The sequence below is a fragment of the Propithecus coquereli genome, unplaced genomic scaffold (genome assembly GCF_000956105.1).
Source record: "Propithecus coquereli isolate 6110/MARCELLA unplaced genomic scaffold, Pcoq_1.0 Scaffold101, whole genome shotgun sequence".
Classification (NCBI taxonomy): Eukaryota; Metazoa; Chordata; class Mammalia; order Primates; family Indriidae; genus Propithecus; species Propithecus coquereli.
The window spans coordinates 579660-600588 of record NW_012133970.1 but is presented as its reverse complement, the minus strand read 5'-3'; the positions used below and the strand labels follow the sequence as shown (position 1 = coordinate 600588).

General features: G+C 41.3%; 1 protein-coding gene across 1 annotated transcript in view; it reads right to left on the bottom strand.

The window, feature by feature from the left end:
- Nucleotides 1-584: 584 nt before the first annotated feature.
- ERCC6L (excision repair cross-complementation group 6-like) overlaps nucleotides 585-20929 on the bottom strand; it is a 27139-nt gene continuing 6794 nt past the window's right edge. The window contains exon 2 of the mRNA XM_012643492.1: nucleotides 585-4652. Within this exon, the coding sequence (XP_012498946.1) occupies nucleotides 965-4652 (3688 nt within the window). The 3' untranslated portion in view covers nucleotides 585-964. The remainder of the gene's footprint in view (nucleotides 4653-20929) is intronic.

The following is a 20929-nucleotide window of genomic DNA, read 5'->3' as shown; positions in this document are numbered from 1 at the left end:
TCAAAAAGTTTCAGATTTTAGATTTCTGGATTAGGGATGCTTAACCTGTATTAAACTGAGAGCCTAAAATAGCATATTAATAAGTGTGTGTTAGATTTGGAAATACTAATGACAGGCTCCTGCCTGAACTGAGGGGTTTCCATATGCATTTGCCAGTATCATTGTAACCGGCTCTAGGAACAAATTTCAGTGACCTCTGTATGTTTTTTTAATAATCCTGTCCCTTTAACTACTTGATCTTTTGAGTTGTTTCCCAGAAATGGTGGATTTTCTGCAAGACAAAGGAGCTGAGACTCTGAAGTCCCCTGGGCAGACTTCCTGATGCCAAGATTCACCACCCACAACCTGCCCAGTGCCCTAGCCCCGCGTTAGTTACACCACGACCTGCCCCAAGGCACCTGGCCTCTCCCTTAAAATCCCATGATCTTAGCTACTTCCCACAAGATGTCTTTCATTTTAAAAAGTCCCTTCTTCCTTGGCAATCCTTGAGTTGTCTCAATAATTGGATCTTTGTACAACCAGCAACTGAACCGCGGCCAAAACCCCCCTGTGGTTGACATCATCTCAGTGAAAGAAAGGGAATAGAAAACATTTGAGAAAAGTAACTTTAATTTTCTTATCTGCACTGTGATATACAAAGGTGATCACTTTCAGTAGAACTAAGAAAGCCACAACAATTTTACAAAAACTTCTCTAGAAATAACGTAGTTCAGTTTATAGAATATGCCTAAAAGAAAAATTTAAGAATATTCAAGTGAAGAAATACTAAGCTAGTACTTAGAATACCAGAATATATGTAAGGGGGGCAGGGAGACAGGAGCCAGCAGGTAGAGGCAGAAGTTGCTTTCTGAGATCTTTCTCACCTTAAGCCTGAATGCTTCATGCTCCCAAAGAATCCAATTATGGAAACAAAAATTACCTCATACTCAGTTTCACTTTAAAATACCATAACTAGGTTACATTCTCAAGTGTTATTAAGTTGCTTATACAAACTTAAAGTCATGAGCATGACTTCAGGATCTGCACTTTTTATGTCAAGTGCTTTAACTAAGCAGTTTAGGGCCTCCTGTATCTTCCCACACTCCTTCAGTTCTTTTCCGCGCGTTACAAGAGTCTCGTAGTCATTCACAGCCTCCACTGCCTTATCCTGGGGAGAACCACAAGACAGAGACTCGGGCTCACCAGCAGAGGTTTCCTGAGCTAAAGCGCTAGGCTTAGACATAGTTAACTGGCTAGACTTGTTTTCTGAAGACAGTGTTTCTCCAGAAGCATCCTCTTCTATACACCCGGAGCCTTCCCCACTGCTTTCCTCTGCCTCTTCTTCTAGATAATCTTTAGTGCTCTTTGCTTCGCTGCTGTTGTCAAGTCTTTCCTCCATATCCTCCACATGGTCTAAAACCATATTAATAAGAGATCTCCTAGAAGCCAGAGATCTTCTGGGGTTTATAGACTTGTTTACACTGTTGGATACTTGGGGAGAAAAGAACCTTGCAGGTGGACTGATGTCGTTTTTGGGAGTTGAAGCATCAAATTGTTTCACAGATGAGAACTGAAAGGGAGATGTGTTAAATGAATTTGTGCTTGAGATACCTTTAAAAGAATTATCTTCATCTTCACCATCTGAAACAATCCTTCTAGCTTTACTTCTGATTTTCACATTAACTACTACTTCTTCTGGTTCATCGTCTTTCTCACAAAAATCCCAACTGAGATATGGTTTGCTATGCACAGACTCTGCTCTGGAATTAGCTGCAGAGCCACACAAGCTATTTTCTTTCTCCACATGCTTCAAAGACTGACTGGAAGGATTTTTTCCATTGTCTGCAGAGTCTTCCAAGAAAAGATTGAAATCACAAGCATACTGTGGTGAAGATATGGAAGGTTCCTCTTCCAACTTGGCCTCATTTGCTTGAGCGTCCTGCAGTGCACCATGGGATACTGACAAGTCATCAGCTATTTCAATAACGGATACACTTGACTCTGTATTTTGATTTTCATTTGTTAGGGGATTAATGGCCCAAGGATTGCTGTGATGTAAAATCTCATCATCCTTTAGTTGATCTAGATTTGGTTTGGGATCAGCTTTGATTGATTTGCTAAGTAAATAATTAAAACTTCCCAGAGGGTTCTCTTGCAGTGCCTCCTGTGTAGGCCCCTCTTGGAATGTCTCTTTTTGTAGAGCTTCCTTTTCAGTTGCAAAGCTTCCTGTCATTCCCGATAAAGAGTCATTCCGAGTTTCTTCTAAACCTCCAAACCCCTTCGGTAAAATAGCTATAGAATCGGCATCAAATGCACTTTCACCTGGGTGCCTACCATCTTGCAGGATGGTAAAGTCTGCCTTGATACTGGAGAGATCTTTCTCACCCCCTTCTGGCAGATCATCAATGATTACATTTGACATTTGGGAAATGATATGTTCTTCCTGGGTATGATGAGTAGTTATAAGAGGTGAAGGCTGAGGCTGTGGATTATTCGATTTAGGGCATTTTTTCTTTGCTTGAGAAAGGAACACAGGTTCTCTTAGCCAGGCCCCCTCATTTCTAGCTCTTTGTTGTTCCATCAGGAGCTCTGTATTTTGAGACTCTAATTCAACAAGGAATTGAGCTTTCTGAACCCTTTGTTGAATATAGTGAGATTCTTCTATCACATCAAGCTCTTCTTTAACAGAGAGATCACGTGTATACATCAAATCATGGTCTGAGATTCCGGCTATCCCCAAAGAGTGCAGGTAGGCAATATGTTCATCTAGTTTCTCGTCAGATCTCCTCTGAGCAGCGTGCAGAGACTGAAGCTGCAGCTGGGTTACAGAGTTCTGAAGATCCTCGATTGTAAAGAGCTCTCTTAATTCTTGTTTACTAAAATATCGGAAAGGGTTCTTCTTTTCACCGGTAGTTTGTCTTATTAATGAGTCCTTGAACACCTGTCTTCTATATATTTTTTCCTCTACAGTCCCACAAGTGATCAGCCTATAAACCACAACATTTTCTTTTTGTCCAATTCGGTAAACTCTATCCACAGCTTGAGCATCAGTTGCAGGATTCCAGCTAGGGTCAAAAATGACCACTCTAGTTGCTGCAGTTAATGTTAAACCAACACCACCTACTTGAGTGGTAAGCAGGAAAACAGAGTAATCTTTATTTTGCTGGAATAAGTTAATTCTCTTTTCTCGTTCCAGAAGATGAGTAATTGTCCCATCGATTCGCAACATCTTAAAGTGCCTATTCTTTAAGAGGCGTTCGATGATGTTTAGAATTTGCCTTGATTGGGAAAACACCAGAGTTTGATGCCCCTCATCTCGCAATCTCTTCAGCAGGTCCATTAAGAATATCATTTTTCCAGATTCTTCCATCAGTGTATCATCAGTTATTTGATCAATATGATCCATGTCTGGGGAATCTTCCCCTTCATTTCCATCTTGAGCAGAGAATTTGACAGTCCCTAGATTCAGCAAATGACAAGCCCGTGCAGACAGCAGCCTAGGGTGATCACACAGCTTCTTTAAGACACCTAGCTCAGCCAACGGTGAGCGTGTCTCCATTAACAACTCCTTGATATGATCTAAAGACACAAATTTCCTGTATATTTCTTCTTGTAAAGGTACAAGACGTATCCAAATTATTAAATCATTTTTCCTGGAAAGGGAAGGCATTTCACAAGTGGCATCAACATCTGCATTCGTTTCACTAAGTCTGACCTCTGCGTTGCTTGACTTTTTCTTTTGTACTTCTTCTTTAGTCCTCCTGAGAAAATAGGGTTTTATGATTGCCATTAAGTTTTCAGATATTTTAAATCCCAAGGCTTTTTCCCCTGGGGTGGCATCCTTCTCTCTTGCTCTAGTAATAGGATTTTCATACTCCATTTTGAAAGTTTTTAATGTTCCTAGCAGGGACCCTTGACAAGCAAAATCAAATAGGGACCATAGTTCTTGTAAATTATTCTGGATGGGGGTTCCTGTGAGGAGGAGACGATTACTTGCAGGAACAGCACGAGCACATATTGCAGACTTAGTAGATGAGGTTTTTATTTTATGTGCTTCATCAAGGATGACATAGTCCCACACAAACTCTTGGCCATTAAAGCTTGAAAGTTGCTGCCAGTTATTGATCAACATTTGGTATGTGGTGATAATGACGCCATTCCTTTGTTGGATCCGTTTGAGGTTTCTGGAACGCTCATCCTTGCTAGGACCATGAAAGGTTTTGACTCTCATTCCTGGAGTCCACTTGACAAATTCTTTTACCCACGTGTTAATAAGATTGGTTGGCATGATCAGCAGCACATGATTCACAAGCGAAGCATCAAACATACCAGAAAGGAAAGCAATGATTTGAATGGTCTTCCCTAATCCCATGTCATCTGCCAAGATACCACCTTTTCTTCCATCCCTGTATAGGTTATAGAGGAAAGCCACACCTTCCTTCTGGTGCTCAAAGAGTTGGTCGTGCAGTTCTCGATACAGCAGCAGGCCAGAGTTGCACACATCTGTAAATTCATCATCTCCGTGTTCTGCCAACTCCTTCAAGGCTTCCTGTATTTTTTGGATTCTGCTCATCACCTTTTCATTGGGAAAAATGTCCTTTGCCAGATTGAAAAGTTTAAATGCTCCTTCCAGATCTCCATTTTTAGTTGCTTCTTTGGCCTCTTTCACATATCTATAAAAAAGGTTAAAAAAAGAAAGAAAAGAAACATTGAACATTCCGTCCAAGAATGCTTTAGAGTCTGTTTTAGAATCCAAACTGCAGTTGTCCTTTGTTTTTAATTAATTAATTAATTTTCTGAAATAATTTTTTTAGAGACTAGTTCTCCCTGTGGAGGAGAACTGGCCGCTGCAGTTGGACTTTTAATATCCTTAATTCAGGATGGGAAAGATTAGCACAGAAGATGCCAGTGAAAGCTGGCGTCACTTAAGACAAACAAATATCCACCAGACACTGCCAGCAACACCTTCAAGCACTAGGTGTGGAAAATGAATGTGCAGGCCTGATGTGGTGGCTCACACCTATAATCCCAGCACTTTGGGAGGCCGAGGTGGGAGGACTGCTTGAGGCCAAGAGTTCGAAACCAGCCTGAGCAAGAGCGAGACCCCGTCTCTACCAAAAATAGAAAGAAATTAATTGGACAGCTAAAAATATATAGAAAAAATTAGCCGGGCATGGTGGCGCATGCCTGTAGTCCCAGCTACTCGGGAGGCTGAGGCAGTAGGATCGCTTGAGCCCAGGAGTCTGAGGTTGCTGTGAGCTAGGCTGACGCCACGGCACTCACTCTAGCCAGGGCAACAGAATGAGACTCTGTCTCGGGAAAAAAAAAAAAAAAAAAAAAAAGAGGATCGTTTGAGCCCAGGAGTTTGGGGTTACAGTGAGCTATGCTGATGCAACTGCAGTCTAGCTGGGGCAACAAAGCGAGACCCTGTCTCAAAAAAAAAAAAAAAAAGAGTGTGTAGAGGTTATTGGTTTCATAGTATTAAAAATAAATTGCCACCCTTAAGTATGAAGTGATATTTTTTGTAAAACAAACAAACCAACCTCTATGTGTTGGGGCATAAAAACATGGGTGCTTCTCAGACCTTATTTTACTGGAACTCTGTGATATATTTGACACTATTCATCACTTCCCCCTTACAATTCCCACCTTCTACCAGATTCCTATAGCTTCCTCCTGGTTTTCCTCCTCCATCACCGGCCATTTCTTCTTTAAGTTCTTCTTGGGCTCCTATTCTTCCTCCCAGAGGACTCAGTCCTGGGACCTCCTCTCACTCCTTATACTTTCTCCTTAAGCTTTCCCAGGGCTTCCACTCCCACCTATGAGCTCGTGACTCCCAAATCACTCTCTTCAACCCGGACCTTGTCCCCAAGCTATAGTCTAGATCCATATTCCAACTGCCTTCTAGACATCTCAACTTGACGGTCTCACAGGTACCTCAAATTCAATTCGTCCCAAATTAAACTCGCTATTTCCCCTCTAAAAACATGCTTCTCCATTTGTGTGGTAGTAAATGACACTACCATGCACTTAGCCACCAAATCTAAAGATTATCCTTGACCCTAACCCAAATATGAATCATCCTTGACCTCTCCCCTCTTTGCATGCACCCCTACCCCTGGCCCAGGCAGTCCCAGGTCCTACTAACTTTATTTCCCAAGTATAACCGCTTCCTCTCCATCTCTACTACCACTAACGTGGCCCAAGTCACCATCATCTCTGGCCTGGATAACCGCAACTTCTTACTCACTGGTCTCCCTAGATCAACTCTTGCCGCCTGCAATACAATCTCTACATAATGGCCAGCAATACTATCTTAAAGCATAAAAGAAATCATGTCACTCCTGTTCTTCAGTGATTCATGGTCAACTGATTTCAACAAGGATGCCAAAACAATTCCCTGGGGAAAGAATATAATTATTTGATTATTGCATACCCCTCCATTAAACTGGAAGTTCTGTAAGGGCAGGGACCATTGCTGGTTTTGCTCAATATTGTTTCCAGCATCTAGAAATAGTGACTGTGACATAGTGGACAGTCAATAAGGATTTGTTGAATGAATATATGAATATGCAAATTTGTGAGCACTGTAACTAGGTACAAAGAAACTTGAAGTTTCAATGAAAGACTAAAACATAGAATTTTGCTGAACAAGCCAGTAGAACAGAACTATGGTAGGTTTTAAATGTTGATAATATTTGCATTTTATATAATTTATTTCCATAAATAAAGTGCAGTTGTAGAGAGGTGGTTTTGAAAAATGTTTTAATTAAAGCTACTGAATAAAAATAATTCCAATCAAAATTTACTAGGTCATTCAAAATATACACAAATAAGACACTGCTTTATCTGTTAACTCATGCTTTTAATTTAAAATGTTTGAGTATATATATACACACATACCATACTAATGTAAGATGTCCACTACAATAAGGGAAATTGTGTGTGGGGTATATGGGAACTCTGTACTATCTTTATGATTTTTCTGTAAATCTAAAACTCTTCTAAAATAAAAAGTTTATTGAAAAAGAAAAAATCGTGTGTTTGTGTATCTGCCTGCTTATGTATCTGACTGTGAGCTCCTTGAGAACGGGGATAGGGATCAGACACTCAGTAAAAGTCAAGTGAATGACAGATGAAGAGAAGGAACAACACAGAGCCTGCTGGCTCCAAAACTCTGCCATTCCTATGCTGGCAGGTCAGCTGCACCACCCCCCGCAACTCTGGTGGGCTTTAGAATGAAGTTACATTCCCGTTACTCTGACCTCAATGTGAGGCCATCGTGGCGACCACTGGACTAAGTGCCTGACTCTGAACCCCATTCCCACCACCCAGGTGCTTCACCTGGATAACTGGTCTTCAGCCTTGGTCTGTTTCAGAGCTTGTAGGAGAAAATATGTCATTTTTTACTATTAGACTATTTCCAAGTTCATGAACTGGTAACCTACTCAGTATCTTGAATCCCCATGAAGCCTGGAGTTCTGTCTAACTCTAGCCTGTCCTCCTCCTCACCAGAGGCTAAAGTGCTGCCCCTGAACCCTAGCTCTGGGCCAGAGTTCCCGCTAATCACACCTTTTAGATGACAACTATCTGCCCAGATTTCTTACCACCAACCCAAGATTCCTATTGCAAGGCTCTACCCACCTTCTGGAACCCCCATTTGCCAACCTCTGTCTGAACCACGACCAGAGTTTACAGTATTCCTTGGACACCACCACTTTCTGGCTAGGTTAAAGCACCGCTGTCAGCCAAGCTGCCTTCCCAGTGCCTGGTCCACCCTAGTTAGCAGGTCTGATACCGCATCTCAGCCCTTCCCCTCCTCTCAGTCTGCTCCACAGATGAAGCTGGACTTAGGATGGTATTCTTTCCCTACAATGGAGATAGTGGGGGGAAATAAAACCTGCTTTTTCTAGCTCTGTTCTGGATATCTGATTATTCGCAAGACTAGAATGCTTTGTGTAACATAGTCTGATTTTGTCACTTAACCTCTACTCACTTCCATTTTCCAGGGCTTGGAAGGAAAGCATATATCCTTTTTACTACTAATGCAATCATGTGTCCATCTATGGCACACAGGATCCCTAATGATCTGGAGAACTTAGCTAACACTTCATGGGCTCAAATATTTTTTTCCAAAATTGCTCCCTTATCCTCCTTGGACTTGGTTGGAGAGAAGCCAGGCGTGCTTGCGAGCCAAGAGGACAAGAGAAGAATAACCAGTTCAGGACAAAGAACCACATCTCTCAAGCAGGAGAACAAGGAGAATAACAGTGCTAGAGTATAGGGGGGGAATGCTGAGTTTTAATTCCATAGCAAGGGACAATAAAAACAAAAGTCTTTACATGTTTTAATGATTGTACCCAAAATTACATGCCTAGAGCATGGTTCCCTTTAAGGATTGTTTCAAAGGACACATAAAAAGATTATATACAAACAACTCCTGGCCAGGCGTGGTAGCTCACACTTATAATCCTAGCACTTCAGGAGGCCGAGGCAGGAGGATCACGTGAGAAAACAAGTTCAAGACCCTGGAGTAAGGGTACACAACCATTAAACTCAGGCTACAAGTCCTGTCACCCACAAAGCTAGCCTTTCAGAGGCAGAACTGCCCAGTTGCTAACTCCTTGGGTCCTAACTCTACCCAAAGGTCTCTGCCATAAGAAGCCTGCCCAAGTGGACATTTAAAATCATCAAAGCATCTTTCAGGAAGATGCAAACATCTTCCTGAACCTGTCAACAATCCCATCCCACCCACCACCCTTTGGAGCTAGCTGATACCTCAAGAAAAACTTCCTCTCCCCAGAGAGACCACCAGGCTTATATGCTGAAAAGTTTTCCTACCTGGAGAAACCAATAAGCCATACTGTACCTGCGCCCCAAAGAGCTAAGCCCAGCTAAACATGCAGTGTTTGCACATCAGCAGCTGGAAAGGGCGAGCAAGCTTAAGCTGCATGAGACAAACACTCGATTTTCCTTGATCTGGAGGGCTCTCTGGAACATTCTCTACAATGTTCTTCTAGAATGTGAAGGGATAGGGAACTAAATGCAAAGACCCTGACCCAATAAAATTTTATTTGCTTCACATGCAAAGCAACTGGAAGTTGCTCTTTGTTTTCTAACCTGGCCACCAGGCACTAGGTCTCTATGGGGGTAGAAGGGCCTGGTGCTGCCAAACTCAATGCATGTGATTTGGAGCTATTGCCGTGCTTCTCACAAGAACTCAGTTTCCCTCTCTTGATCCAGCTCCCTGACATATCTCTATGTCCAGTCCCCTTGGCAAGGTACCTGTTGATACATTAGACATGACTGATGTCTTTTGATTCTCAATCAAAATCAAAACAAAACACATGGCCAACATAAAAATTGCAGGTGACATGAATGCCAGTATTGGAAATAGGTTCATTTAAAGCCCGGACCATGACAGAAATAGTCTAGGAGGATTGCTTCCTTTTGGTCTCACTTTCAGGATGGCCACTTTAATCAAGGTGGGAAACATTTTATAATCACTTATAAATACAAACTTCATATTATCAAATAATAGCGATTTCTAAGTTAGAGGACAACATGGTTCACATTTTAGTCAAACAGTAAGTATTACTAATTATTTAATAATTAGCTTTTCCCTGTTTAGTCCCATTTGTAAGACAGACATTTAAGAGTCAAAAAAACCTGTGCTGCTTTATCCATAATAGCCTGAAACTGGAAACAACCCAAGTGTCCAGCTTGGATTAACAATCTGTGGTACATTCAAACAATGGACTCAATGATAGAAAAGAACTACATGTATGAATATATGCATGAATTCAGATATGTATGAATCTCAAAAATACTACACTGAGCCAAAGAAGCCAGGCATGAAAGAGTAGAAGCAGCATGATTTCACTTATCTGAAGTTCTGAAACAGGCAAAACTAATCTATGGTGGAAAACATCAGAGCAGTGGTTGCCTCTGGAGGTAGAAAGCAGAGGTGGGGATTGCCTGGGAAGTGGCATGAGGGAACTTTCTGGAGTGATAATAGTGTTCAATACCTTGACAGGGGCTTGGGTTACACAAGTGTATGCATTTGTCAAAATTCACCAGATGAACACTTAATATTTGTGTATTTCTTTGTAAGCAAATTTTATTTTAAAAGAAAAAAACTAAACAAATATTGAAATCTAGTTGATGGTTTGTATGCTGAAGTGTTTAGGGGAGAAGTATCTTGATGTCTGCAACTTACTTCAAAATGCATCCAAAAAAAAAAAAATAAGGTGGACTGATGGAATACATATGTGATAAGAATAGACGAACAGATTTATGATAAAGCAAGTAGTAAAATGTTAATAATAGAATCTAAGCAGTGGGTCAGAGAGAGAGAGAGAAAGAAAGACGCTGAAAAGACTGCTTTGCCCATAGACTGCTTCCTCTCAATTTGAAGGCATACAAAACTGGGATTCATAACTCAACACGCTGCAATTTGGCTTCTTACCCAGCACTCTAATGCAACTATTCTCACCAAGGGCACCAGTGACCTCCATATTGGCAAATCCAATGGCCACTTCTTGGTCTTCATCTTGACCTTTCTACTATGTTTAAAACCACTGACCGCCACCTCCCTTTTGAAGTTTCCCCTCCCCCTTGGGTTCAGTAGCATACACCACTCTCTCCGAGATTTCTTCCTACCTCTCTAACCATTCCTTGTTAGTCTGCATCTTGAATTCCTCTCTCTGCCTGTCCCCATATATTAGTAAATGTTGGTATTTCCAAGGATCTTTTTGTTGACAATGCCCTATCTGACTCTATGTACTTTCCCCAGAAGATGTTACCCATGGCAACACCTTGTGCTAGGTTGAACAGAATCCCCCAAAATTTCATGTCAACCTGGAACCTGTGAATGTGACCTTATTTGAAAATAGTGACTTTGAAGATGTAATCAAGTTAAGATGAGGTCATGCTGATTAGGGTGGGCCCTAATCCAATGACTGGTGTACTTATAAGAGGTAAATTGGGACACAGAAACAAAGGGAGGAGAATGCCATATGAAGATGGAGGTGGAGAATGGAGTGATGTATCTGCAAGCCAAAAAGCTCCTAAGATTGCCAGTACCACCAAAAGCTAGGAGAGACATGGAACAGATCCCCTCTCACAACCTCCAAAAAGAAACCAACCCTGCTGACACCTGGATTTTGGACTTCCAGCTTCCATAACAGTGAGAAAATAAATTTCTGGGTTTTTTTAAAATCATGGTAAAAATACACATAACATAAAATTTGCCATTTTAACCACTGTTCTTTGAGACAGGGTCTCTGTCACCCAGGCTGGAGTGCAGTGGCCTGATCATAGTTCACTGTAACCCCAAACTCCTGGGCTCAAACGATCCTCTGACCTCAGCCTCCTGAGTAGCTAGGATTACAGGCATGCATGCCCAGGTAATTTTTTTTTTTTTTTGCGGGGACAGGATTTCGGGGTTTCGCTATGTTGCCCAGGCTGGCCTCAAGCTCCTGGGCCCATTTTAACTATTTTAAATATACAATGGCATTGACTACATTCACAATGTACAACCATCTTCGCTATCTTTCTCATTATACCAAACAGAAACTCTGTACTATTAAGCAATAACTCCCCATTTCACCCTCCCCCCAGTCCCTGATGACTTCTAATTTCTTTTTGTCTCTATGTCTTCGCCTATTCTAGATATTTCTTATAGGTACAATCAGACAATATTTGTCCTTTTGTTTCTGGCGGTAGTTAACCAGATAACTTGGGCTGGAAGATGAAGGAGCTGGAGGTACTAAAGGTCTATACCCACTGTAAAAGACCTCAATATTGTCCCTGGAGAACTTCATTTCTAGTTAAACTTTATCCCAAAGGGCCAGTCAGAATGTTAGCCACGAAATGCTCCCCTAAATAATGAAACCTCCTTCCTGCTGAGGAACATTGGCTGGTATGATCCCTCTGGATGCCAAAGCACATCTGCTATGCCAGAAAAAAAGATAATTTTGGTTTTGGCATAATTACCATTAGGCTGTTTTTTCCGGAGTAATTAGCCAGCAGGTTCAGCTGCTTTCTGAGGGTATGTTGTTAACATGTACGTAGGAGGATGCTATCTTCCTGTTTATTCTAGCAGAAGGATATTTGCCAAGTTCAACCAAAAAAGTACTAAAATTTTCAGGTCTAAATTACAAAGGAGGGGTTCTGGAACCCTGCCTGCTTCAACTCACTTTGGAACAGGCCTTGCTCTTCCTTGCCTGCTTGTATTCTCTTTATGACAGGATATACAGGACCGGAAAGAGCAGTAAGAGCCTTGGTTCTCGTTCAGGCCACATAGTTTGGTCCAGGTTAGTTCTCGTTTGAGGAATCCAAAGCCAATGACACAGATAATAAAAACTACAGAAAGCCTTACACTGTTATAAGTGATTGCTCTTATAGGTGAAATAGAGTACGTAGCTAGACAGTGCTAAGCCCCAAACCAAATCTTGTATAGGCTCCTATCCTGAGAGCCCAGGCTTACCATTAAATTGAACATACATGTTTTATACATTTTTCTTTGTCTTATATTTCTTAGGCCATGCTCCAAAGTCATCAGCGGGTTTCCAACTGCTGTGGGGGCGAGGGGACTGTTGTGGGGGCAAGGGGAAACTTCCTCTTCGCTCCGGAAGGCTCACTGAAAGTTCAACTCAGAATAAGGTAGATTAATAAGAGAAAGAGGTTTATTTACCTGCACGTGGGGGAGAACCACAGAGTGATTACCCGATATCCCGGTGGGGTCCAGGAATTTCTATACCCTCATTTTAGGGGGAGAGGGGAAAATGAGGAATATAGGTTAATTCCTTTTAGAGGCAATAAATTGTTGCTAGGAAGGATGAATAGATACTTGGGAGAATGAATGGATGAGGGGAAACAGACTGACTTGTAAATTAACCTGAGAGATGGGTATAACATTTAAAATGATTTGGGCCAGGTCTGACTGCATTCTTGATCTTCTTTCCTGCAATATATTGAGATAACAGGGAGGGGAAGTGATTGTTCTTTTTGATGGGTCTGTCTGGTTTATGCAGATAGAGGGAAAGCCCCTTCCAATGCCCGTTGATCTCTAAGGGCCTTTAATGCAAAATACTCTTTATACCAAGGAGTCATGTTTTGGGGTGAAATTTCCTGAGCTCCTTCACTATGATGATGAAGCATGGTTACATTGGTACTTTTGAAAACACTGATGATCACAGAGCTGGGAAAATTGTTGTGAAGCTCACAGGCAGGTTAAACAAGTGTGGAGTGATCAGCCCCAGATTTGATGTGAGCTCAAAGATCTAGAAAAATGGCAGAATAATCTGCTCCCATCTCACCAGTGTGGTTTCATTGTACTGACAACCTCAGCTGGCATCATGGACCATAAAAAAGCAAGACAAAAACACACAGGAAGGAAAATTCTGGGATTCTTTTTCTAGGGATGTAATACATACTTACAAATAAAATGCCTCAATGGAAAAATATGGTATATACATACAATGGAATATTATTCAGCTTAAAAAGGAAGGAAATCCTGTCACATGTTACAACTGGATGAACCTTGAGCACATTATGCAAAGTATAATAGGCCAATCACAAAAAGACAAATACTATATGATTCCACTTATGAGGTACCTAGAGTAGTCAAATTCATAGAGACAGACAGAAGAATGGTGGTCGCCAGGGACTGGGGGAAGGGGAAATGGGGAGTTATATTCAATGGTTATAGAATTTTAGTTTTACAAGATAGAAAGAGTTATGGAGATGGATGGTGGTAATGGACTCAGCATCATGAATGTATTTAATGCCAGTGAAATGTACACTTAAAAATGGTTAAGATGGTAAATTTTATGTTATGTGTATTTTAACACAATAAAAAATTGGAGGATGGCTGGGCGCGGTGGCTCACACCTATAATCCTAGCGCTCTGGGAGGCCGAGGCAGGAGGATCGCTTGAGGTCAGGAGTTCGAGACCAGCCTCAGCAAGAGCAAGACCCCATCTCTACTAAAAAATAGAAAGAAATTAGCTGAACAACTAAAGACATATAGAAAAAAATCAGCCAGGCATGGTGCCGCGTGCCTGTAGTGCCAGCTACTCAGGAGGCTGACGCAGAAGGATCGCTTAAGCCTAAGAGTTTGAGGTTGCTGTGAGCTAGGCTGACGCCATGGCACTCTAGCCCAGGCAACAGAGTGAGACTCTGTCTCCAAGTAACAACAAAAAAAATTGGAGAGAATAAAGATAATGTCACCTACAAATGCAGATAGTTTTACTTCTTCCTTTCCAATCTGCATGCCTTTCTTTTTCTTTCCTAATTACCCTGGCTAGAATCTCTGCTATAATATTGAATCATGACGTGAATAGAAGTGGCAAGAGCAGGCAAACATCCTTGTTTTATTCCTGATATAAGAGGGGAAAGCTTTTAGTCTTTCACCATTAAATATGATATTAGCTATGGGTTTTGTGTCGATGCCCTTTGTGAAGTTAAGGAAGTTACCTTGTATTTCTAATTTGTTGAGTGTTTTAATAACGAAAGGGTGCTGGATTTTGTCAAATTCCTTTTCTGCACCTATTGATATGAACACGTGGTTTTCACCCTTTGGTTTTAGACATGTTAACTTTGATAAGTCAGCGCTGGGCGCAGTGGCTCGCACCTTGAAATCCTAGCACTTTGGGAGGCCTAAGTGGGAGGATCTCTTGAGGCCAAGAGTTCGACACGAGCCTGAGCAAGAGCAAGACCCCCATCTCTACAAAAAATAGAAAAATTAGCCAGGCATAGTGGCACACACCTGTAGTCCCAGCTACTCGGGATGCTGAGGCAGGAGGATCACTTAAGCCCAAGAGTTTGAAGTTGCAGTGAGCTATGATGATGCCACGGCACTCTAGCCGGGCAACAGAGCAAGACCCTGTCTCAGAAAAAAAAAAGTTTGATATATCTATTATCACGTAGAGATGTAAAGTAGATTCAGGAGTCTAGAGTTCAAAAGAGGTCAGGACTAAAGACAAAAATGTGATAAATGATAATCATCATGTAACAGAGGTAAAGGCCTAAAAAAGGGCAAAATGTTTTAAGAGTTCTCTTTCTAAAACCCCCACTCTTTTTGGCAATTAAAACCTGCATTCCTTCCCCGAGGCCAGTAATCAAAGGGGCAGGAAAATGTTCTTTGCTGTTTGTTTTCTAGTATCTTAAATCACAGGAGATAGCTCAACAGAATTATCTCAACAAAGGTCACGAGATCATCTTCACTGGAGATAAGGTCCACCGACACCACCAACTAGTTAAACAATAGCCCAAGGCCACAACATGTGACACTGGTCACCGAGACCAGAGCCCAACCTCTGAAAACCCCCCTTTGAAAAGCCCTGTATTTCTGCTTAAAGGCAGGATGGTGGTCTTTTGAGACACTAGTCTGCCTCCCTTCTCATCTGCCCGCAAATTAATAAACTTCTCTTTCCTTTCTTTCCTTTTCCTCAAACCACTTGTCCTGGTCATTCTCACTGATTCGGCCTCAGGGACAAGTACCAGTAACAATCAGAGAAATGCAAATTAAAACCACAATGAGGTATCGCCTCACACCTGTTAGAATGGCTATTAAATAAAAAAGAGGAAAGATATGAAGTGTTGGCAAGGATGTGGAGAAAAGGGAACGCTTTTATACTGCTGGTGGTATTATAAATTATACAGCCATTTTGGAAAACCATATGGAGTTTCCTTAAAAAACTAAAAATAAAATTACCAATATGATCCAGCAATCTCACTTCTGGGTATATTTCCAAAGGAACTGAAATCAGTACGTTGAAGAGCTATCTGCACTCCCATGTTTAGTGCAGCATTATTCACGATAGCCAAGATATGGAAACAACCGAATTACCCATAAACACATGAATGGACTTTTAAAATGTAGTATACATAGGCAATGGAGTACTATTCAGCCTTTAAAAAGCAGGAGATTCTGTCATTTGTGACATGGATGAACCTAGAAGACATTTTGCTAAGTGAAATGAACCAGGCACAGAGACACAAATAATCCATGATCTCACTTCTATGTGGAATCTAAAAAAGTCAAATTCATAAAAGTAGAGAGTAGGTAGAATGGTGGTTACTAGAAGCTGGGGGTGGGGGTGCACAGGGGGTTGGGGGGGACTGGAGAAAGGAAAGATGTTGGTCACAGGGTACAAAGTTTCAGTTAGACAAGAGGAAAAGGTTTTGGCGATCTATTGCACAGCATGTGACTACTGTTAATAATAATGTATCATACATTTCATTTTTAATTTTTAGAGACAGGGTCTCACTCTGTCACGCCTGCTGAAGTGCAGTGGCATGATCATAGCTCACTGTAACCCCAAACTCCTGGGCTCAAGTGATCCTCCTGCCTCAGCCTCCTGAGTAGCTGGGATTACAGGTGTGGACTACCATACCTGGCTAATTTTTTTATTTTTATTTTTGTAGAGACAGGGTCTCACTACGTTGTCTCAAACTCCTGGCCTTGAGCGATCTTCTTGCTTTAGCCAAAATAAAAAAACAAAATTATTCCAAAATAAAATTTACTTTAAAAAACTGTGAAAGTTCTCAGGATAGAGATGGGATTTAAAGCCAAGAACCTGGATAAGATTACCAAAGGAAGGAGAATATTAAAAATAAAAAAGATATGGCATTCCAACATTAAGATCATATAGAGAAGAATTTCAGCTAATGAATACAGAAGGAATGGTGCAATCAGAAAATCATCACTTTGTTTTTTTCTTCTTTTGTTTTCTTTTGAGACAGAGTCTCTCTCTGTTGCCCGGGCTAGAGTGCCGTGGCATCAGCCTAGCTCACAGCAAGCTCAGACTCCTGGGCTCAAGTGATCCTCCCGCCTCAGCCTCCCGGGGCACTAGGATTACAGGCATGAGCCACCAAGCCCAGCCAGAAAATCATCATTTTGTAATCCCTAATGAAGTAACTGATTTGGGCAATGATTATCAATGGATGAAAGGTTGATGGGGAACTGATATTCACAGGATACTAAAGTATCTCCAAAGTATTATTATAATACTTCCTCATCATACGGGGAAAAATGCAACTTTGCAAAGGAAGGATTAGTCTGTGATCACTGAACCCACTGATCAAGCTTAGCATTACTAAAAGTAGGAAATTCAGACATTATATGCTTCTGGATATGATGCGATATTAAGTACACAGCCTTACCTATGAAGTATTCATGCTAAAAATGTTGAACCTTAATCTTATCAGACCTTTAGTTTAAATTACTGGAGAACAAGCTGGTGACACTATAAGAAAGCCATCAGGCTAATCCAAATCACTGGCATAGAAATAAAAGTAGTGGAGGGAGAATTGTTCTAGATTAAAAGAAGCTCAAGAAACATATAACGACCAAATGCAGTTGTGGACCTTCTTTGGATCCTGATTCAAAAAAAGAAAAACCATTATAAAAAGACTACTTGAAAAATTTGAATATGGACTGTGTATTAGATGGTATCAATGAATGAGTTTATTTTGTTAGGTGTGATGTGGTATGGTGGTTTTATAAGAATATGTTCTTTCTAAGAGATATATACTGAAGTATTTAAGGGTGAAATGCCATGAAGTCTGGGGATTTACTTTATTTAAAGTATCTTAGAAGATAGGAGGAGCAGTATCAGCAGAATCTGAGACGCAGCAGCCAGTGAGGTGGGAAGAAATTCAGGAAGTGAGGGGTCCTGGAAAACAATTGAATCATGAGTTTCATGGAGAAGTGATCAGCTTTGACGAATATTGCTGGTCAAGGAAGATAAGGATTGAGAATTGACCACTGCATTTAGTTATATGAAAGTCATTGGTGACCTTGATTGACAAGAGCAATTTGAGTAGAGTAATAGGGGTACAAACCTGATTGGAGTGAGTTCAAGAGAAGCTGGGAGGAAAGAAATTGGAAATGAGAAGTGTGGGCGATGATACTTATCCCTGGAATTTTGCTGTAAATGGAAGAAAAGAAATGGAGCAGTAACTGGAGTGGAAAGTAGGGTCAAGAGAGGCTTTTTTTAGAGATGAAGAACTCTAAAAAGATGGATCAAAGTCCTTATACCAGTGGGTGACAAGGGATGAAATCTTTTGTACAAATGGAGGGGTTGTGCCTTAGCTATATGCATGGAGAGTTCATCCATAGTAACAGGACAGAAGGCAAAGAACATAGGAATAGCGCTGGGAGGTAGGTTGATATGGGAGAAGAAACTTGTGGAAGTTCTCTTCTGATGGCTTCTATCAGCCCAGTGAAATTGGAAGCAAGGTCACAGGCTCAGAGAGATGAGGGGGGTGTGGAGGGTCTGAAAGCAAGAAGGTATGAAGTAGGCACAGAGTAGAAGGGATGCGTGAATACATGAGAGAACGTGAATACATGAGAGAACATAATATGACTGCCAAGTAGCACTGAGGGCCTGCTTGACGTTAATAATTATGGATTTCAAGTGAGACCAGGCAGCACGATTGTTTCTTCAACCATGTTCATCTCAGTGGGCCTGAGTCGGATTTAGCAAAGTGTATTAGTTTCCTATTGTGGCTGTTACAAATTATCACAAACGTAATGGCTTAAAACCACACAAATGTATTATCCTCTGTCTTGCAGGTTATATAGGTTAGAAGTCTGACACGGGTCCCACTGGGCTAAAATTAAGGTGTCAGCAGGGCTGCATTCCTATCTGGAGGCTCCAGGGGAGAATCCGTTTCTTGTCTTTCCAGCTTCCAGAGGCCACACACATTTGGCTCATGGCCCTTTCCTCCATCTTCCAATCCAGCTGTGACAGGTTGAGTCCCTCTCACACCGCATCTCGCTGACCTGCTCTTCTGCATCCCTCTTCCACTTTTAATGACCTCTGTGATTACACTGGGCCCTCTCGGACAGTCCAAGATAATTTCCTATTTTAGGGTCGGCTGATGAGTGACCTTAATTCCATCTTCGACCTTAATTCCTCTTTGCCATATAACATGTTCACAGGTTTCAGGAATTAGTATGTAGACATCCTTGGGGGGCCATTATTCTGCCTACCACACGAAGGCTGTGGTCTTGCCAAGCCAGTGTAATGAAGTGTGAGAGAGAGAAAAAAGTTAGTTGTATGCAAGTCTCCATAATTACTGACTCTGAACTTCAAGCTATGTAAGGAGGGAAGTGAGGACCTGAGAGGGGTTAGCAACAGTGAAAAGAAAGAATAGATACACTATAGGTCCCAGCGATATCAAAGGGTTATTGGAATCAATGTATTAGAGAGAATAAGGTAGAGTTTGGAGAGTAGAATGCTTGAAATAGAGATAGCAGAGGTGTAATCAAAAGCCTGATTCCATGACTGATGTTTCACTGTTGACAGCTTTTAAGTTCCACCCCTCCCTCTTTCCCTTCTGTCCCACATCTGGGCAAGCTAAAAACAAATCCTGGATGCTTCCTCCTTTGGCACCAGAGGGAAGCTCAGACCATGTGAGTTCCAGCCCACACACAAGGACCCTCACCCCAGCCCCACCTAAGCACCCATAAAAACCCCAAGCCTAGGCCAGCTGTGGTGGCTCGCGCCTGTAATCCTAGCACTCTGAGAGGCCGAGGCAGGAGGATTGCTTGAGGTCAGCAGTTCCGGGAGGATCGCTTGAGGTCAGGAGTTGGAGGCCAGCCTGAGTAAGAGCAAGACTCCGTCTCTACTAAAAATAGAAAAAATTAGCCGGCCATGGTGGCGCATGCCTGTAGTCCCAGCTACTCGGGAGGCTGAGGCAGGAGTATCATTTGAGGCCAGGAGTTTGAGGTTGTTGTGAGCCAAGCTGATGCCATGGCACTCTAGCCCGGGCAACCGAGTGAGACTCTCAAAAACAAAACAAACAAACAAACAAACAAAAAAAAAACCCAAGCTCATGTCCTTTCTCTGCTCTCTCAAACCATTTTCAGACCAGGTCCGGAAAACTGCCCTGCTTTCTCCAGAAAGCCTCATTATGTGTCTAACAAACAATTTTATACCCTCCTGGGGTGTGTGTGTGTATGTGTGTGTGTCATCAGAAATCTTGACATCTGAACCAAATTTTAGGTGGGGTCCATCTGTCTCTGTGAGGTGGCCAATGCAGGAGGGATTGTAGTACTTGGTAATGACAAGGTATATGGTACAACCATGATGGTGAATGGAGGTAAGGGAGAGGACAAGATAACTAGAGAAAAAGAGATCAAGGAACTGAGAGGCCAGGGTATTAGATAATCTGCATGAATACTGAAATTAACAGGAATTTTAATAAGAATTATATTGATATGTTTTGATGTTACACACTATACTATTTTTTAACAGCTATACAATATGCCAATAAATGGATCTGCCAGATTTTTAAAACAATTTCTCAATCAATAAATATATAGATTATTGCTTCTTTTAAAAAATTACTATCGGTAGCAATACTGCAATGAAACATACACACATGTGTATGTATATGTTTACATGTACAGCAAGTCCTCACTTAACATCATCGATAGGTTCTTGGAAACACGACTTTAAGCAAAATGACATATAGCAGGTCCTCAAGTAATATCGATTCATTCAACATCATTTTGCTATAATGTTGATAAGATAAAAAATTGGCTTTGTTATATATCGTTTTGCTTAAAGTTACAGTTTCCAAGATCCTGTCGACAATATTAAGTGAAGATTTATATTTGTCCACTCATACAAATATATTTGTAGAAGAAAATATTAGAATTCCTAGCTTCAAAAAGTAAAACTATATATCCTAACTTTTGATTTTAAGTCATATAGCTCATCAAACGTTGGCCTGAGAGAATATGAATAACTGCTTACTTATACTATTGACTGGATTAAAAACTAGTATTTTTTTCTTGAACGGCAATTTTAAATGCACATTCCCTAAGATACAGCAATCCCACTTCCAAAGTTTATATTCAATTAAAATGTGCATGATGGCTGGGCGCGGTGGCTCACGCCTGTAATCCTAGCACTCTGGGAGGCCGAGGC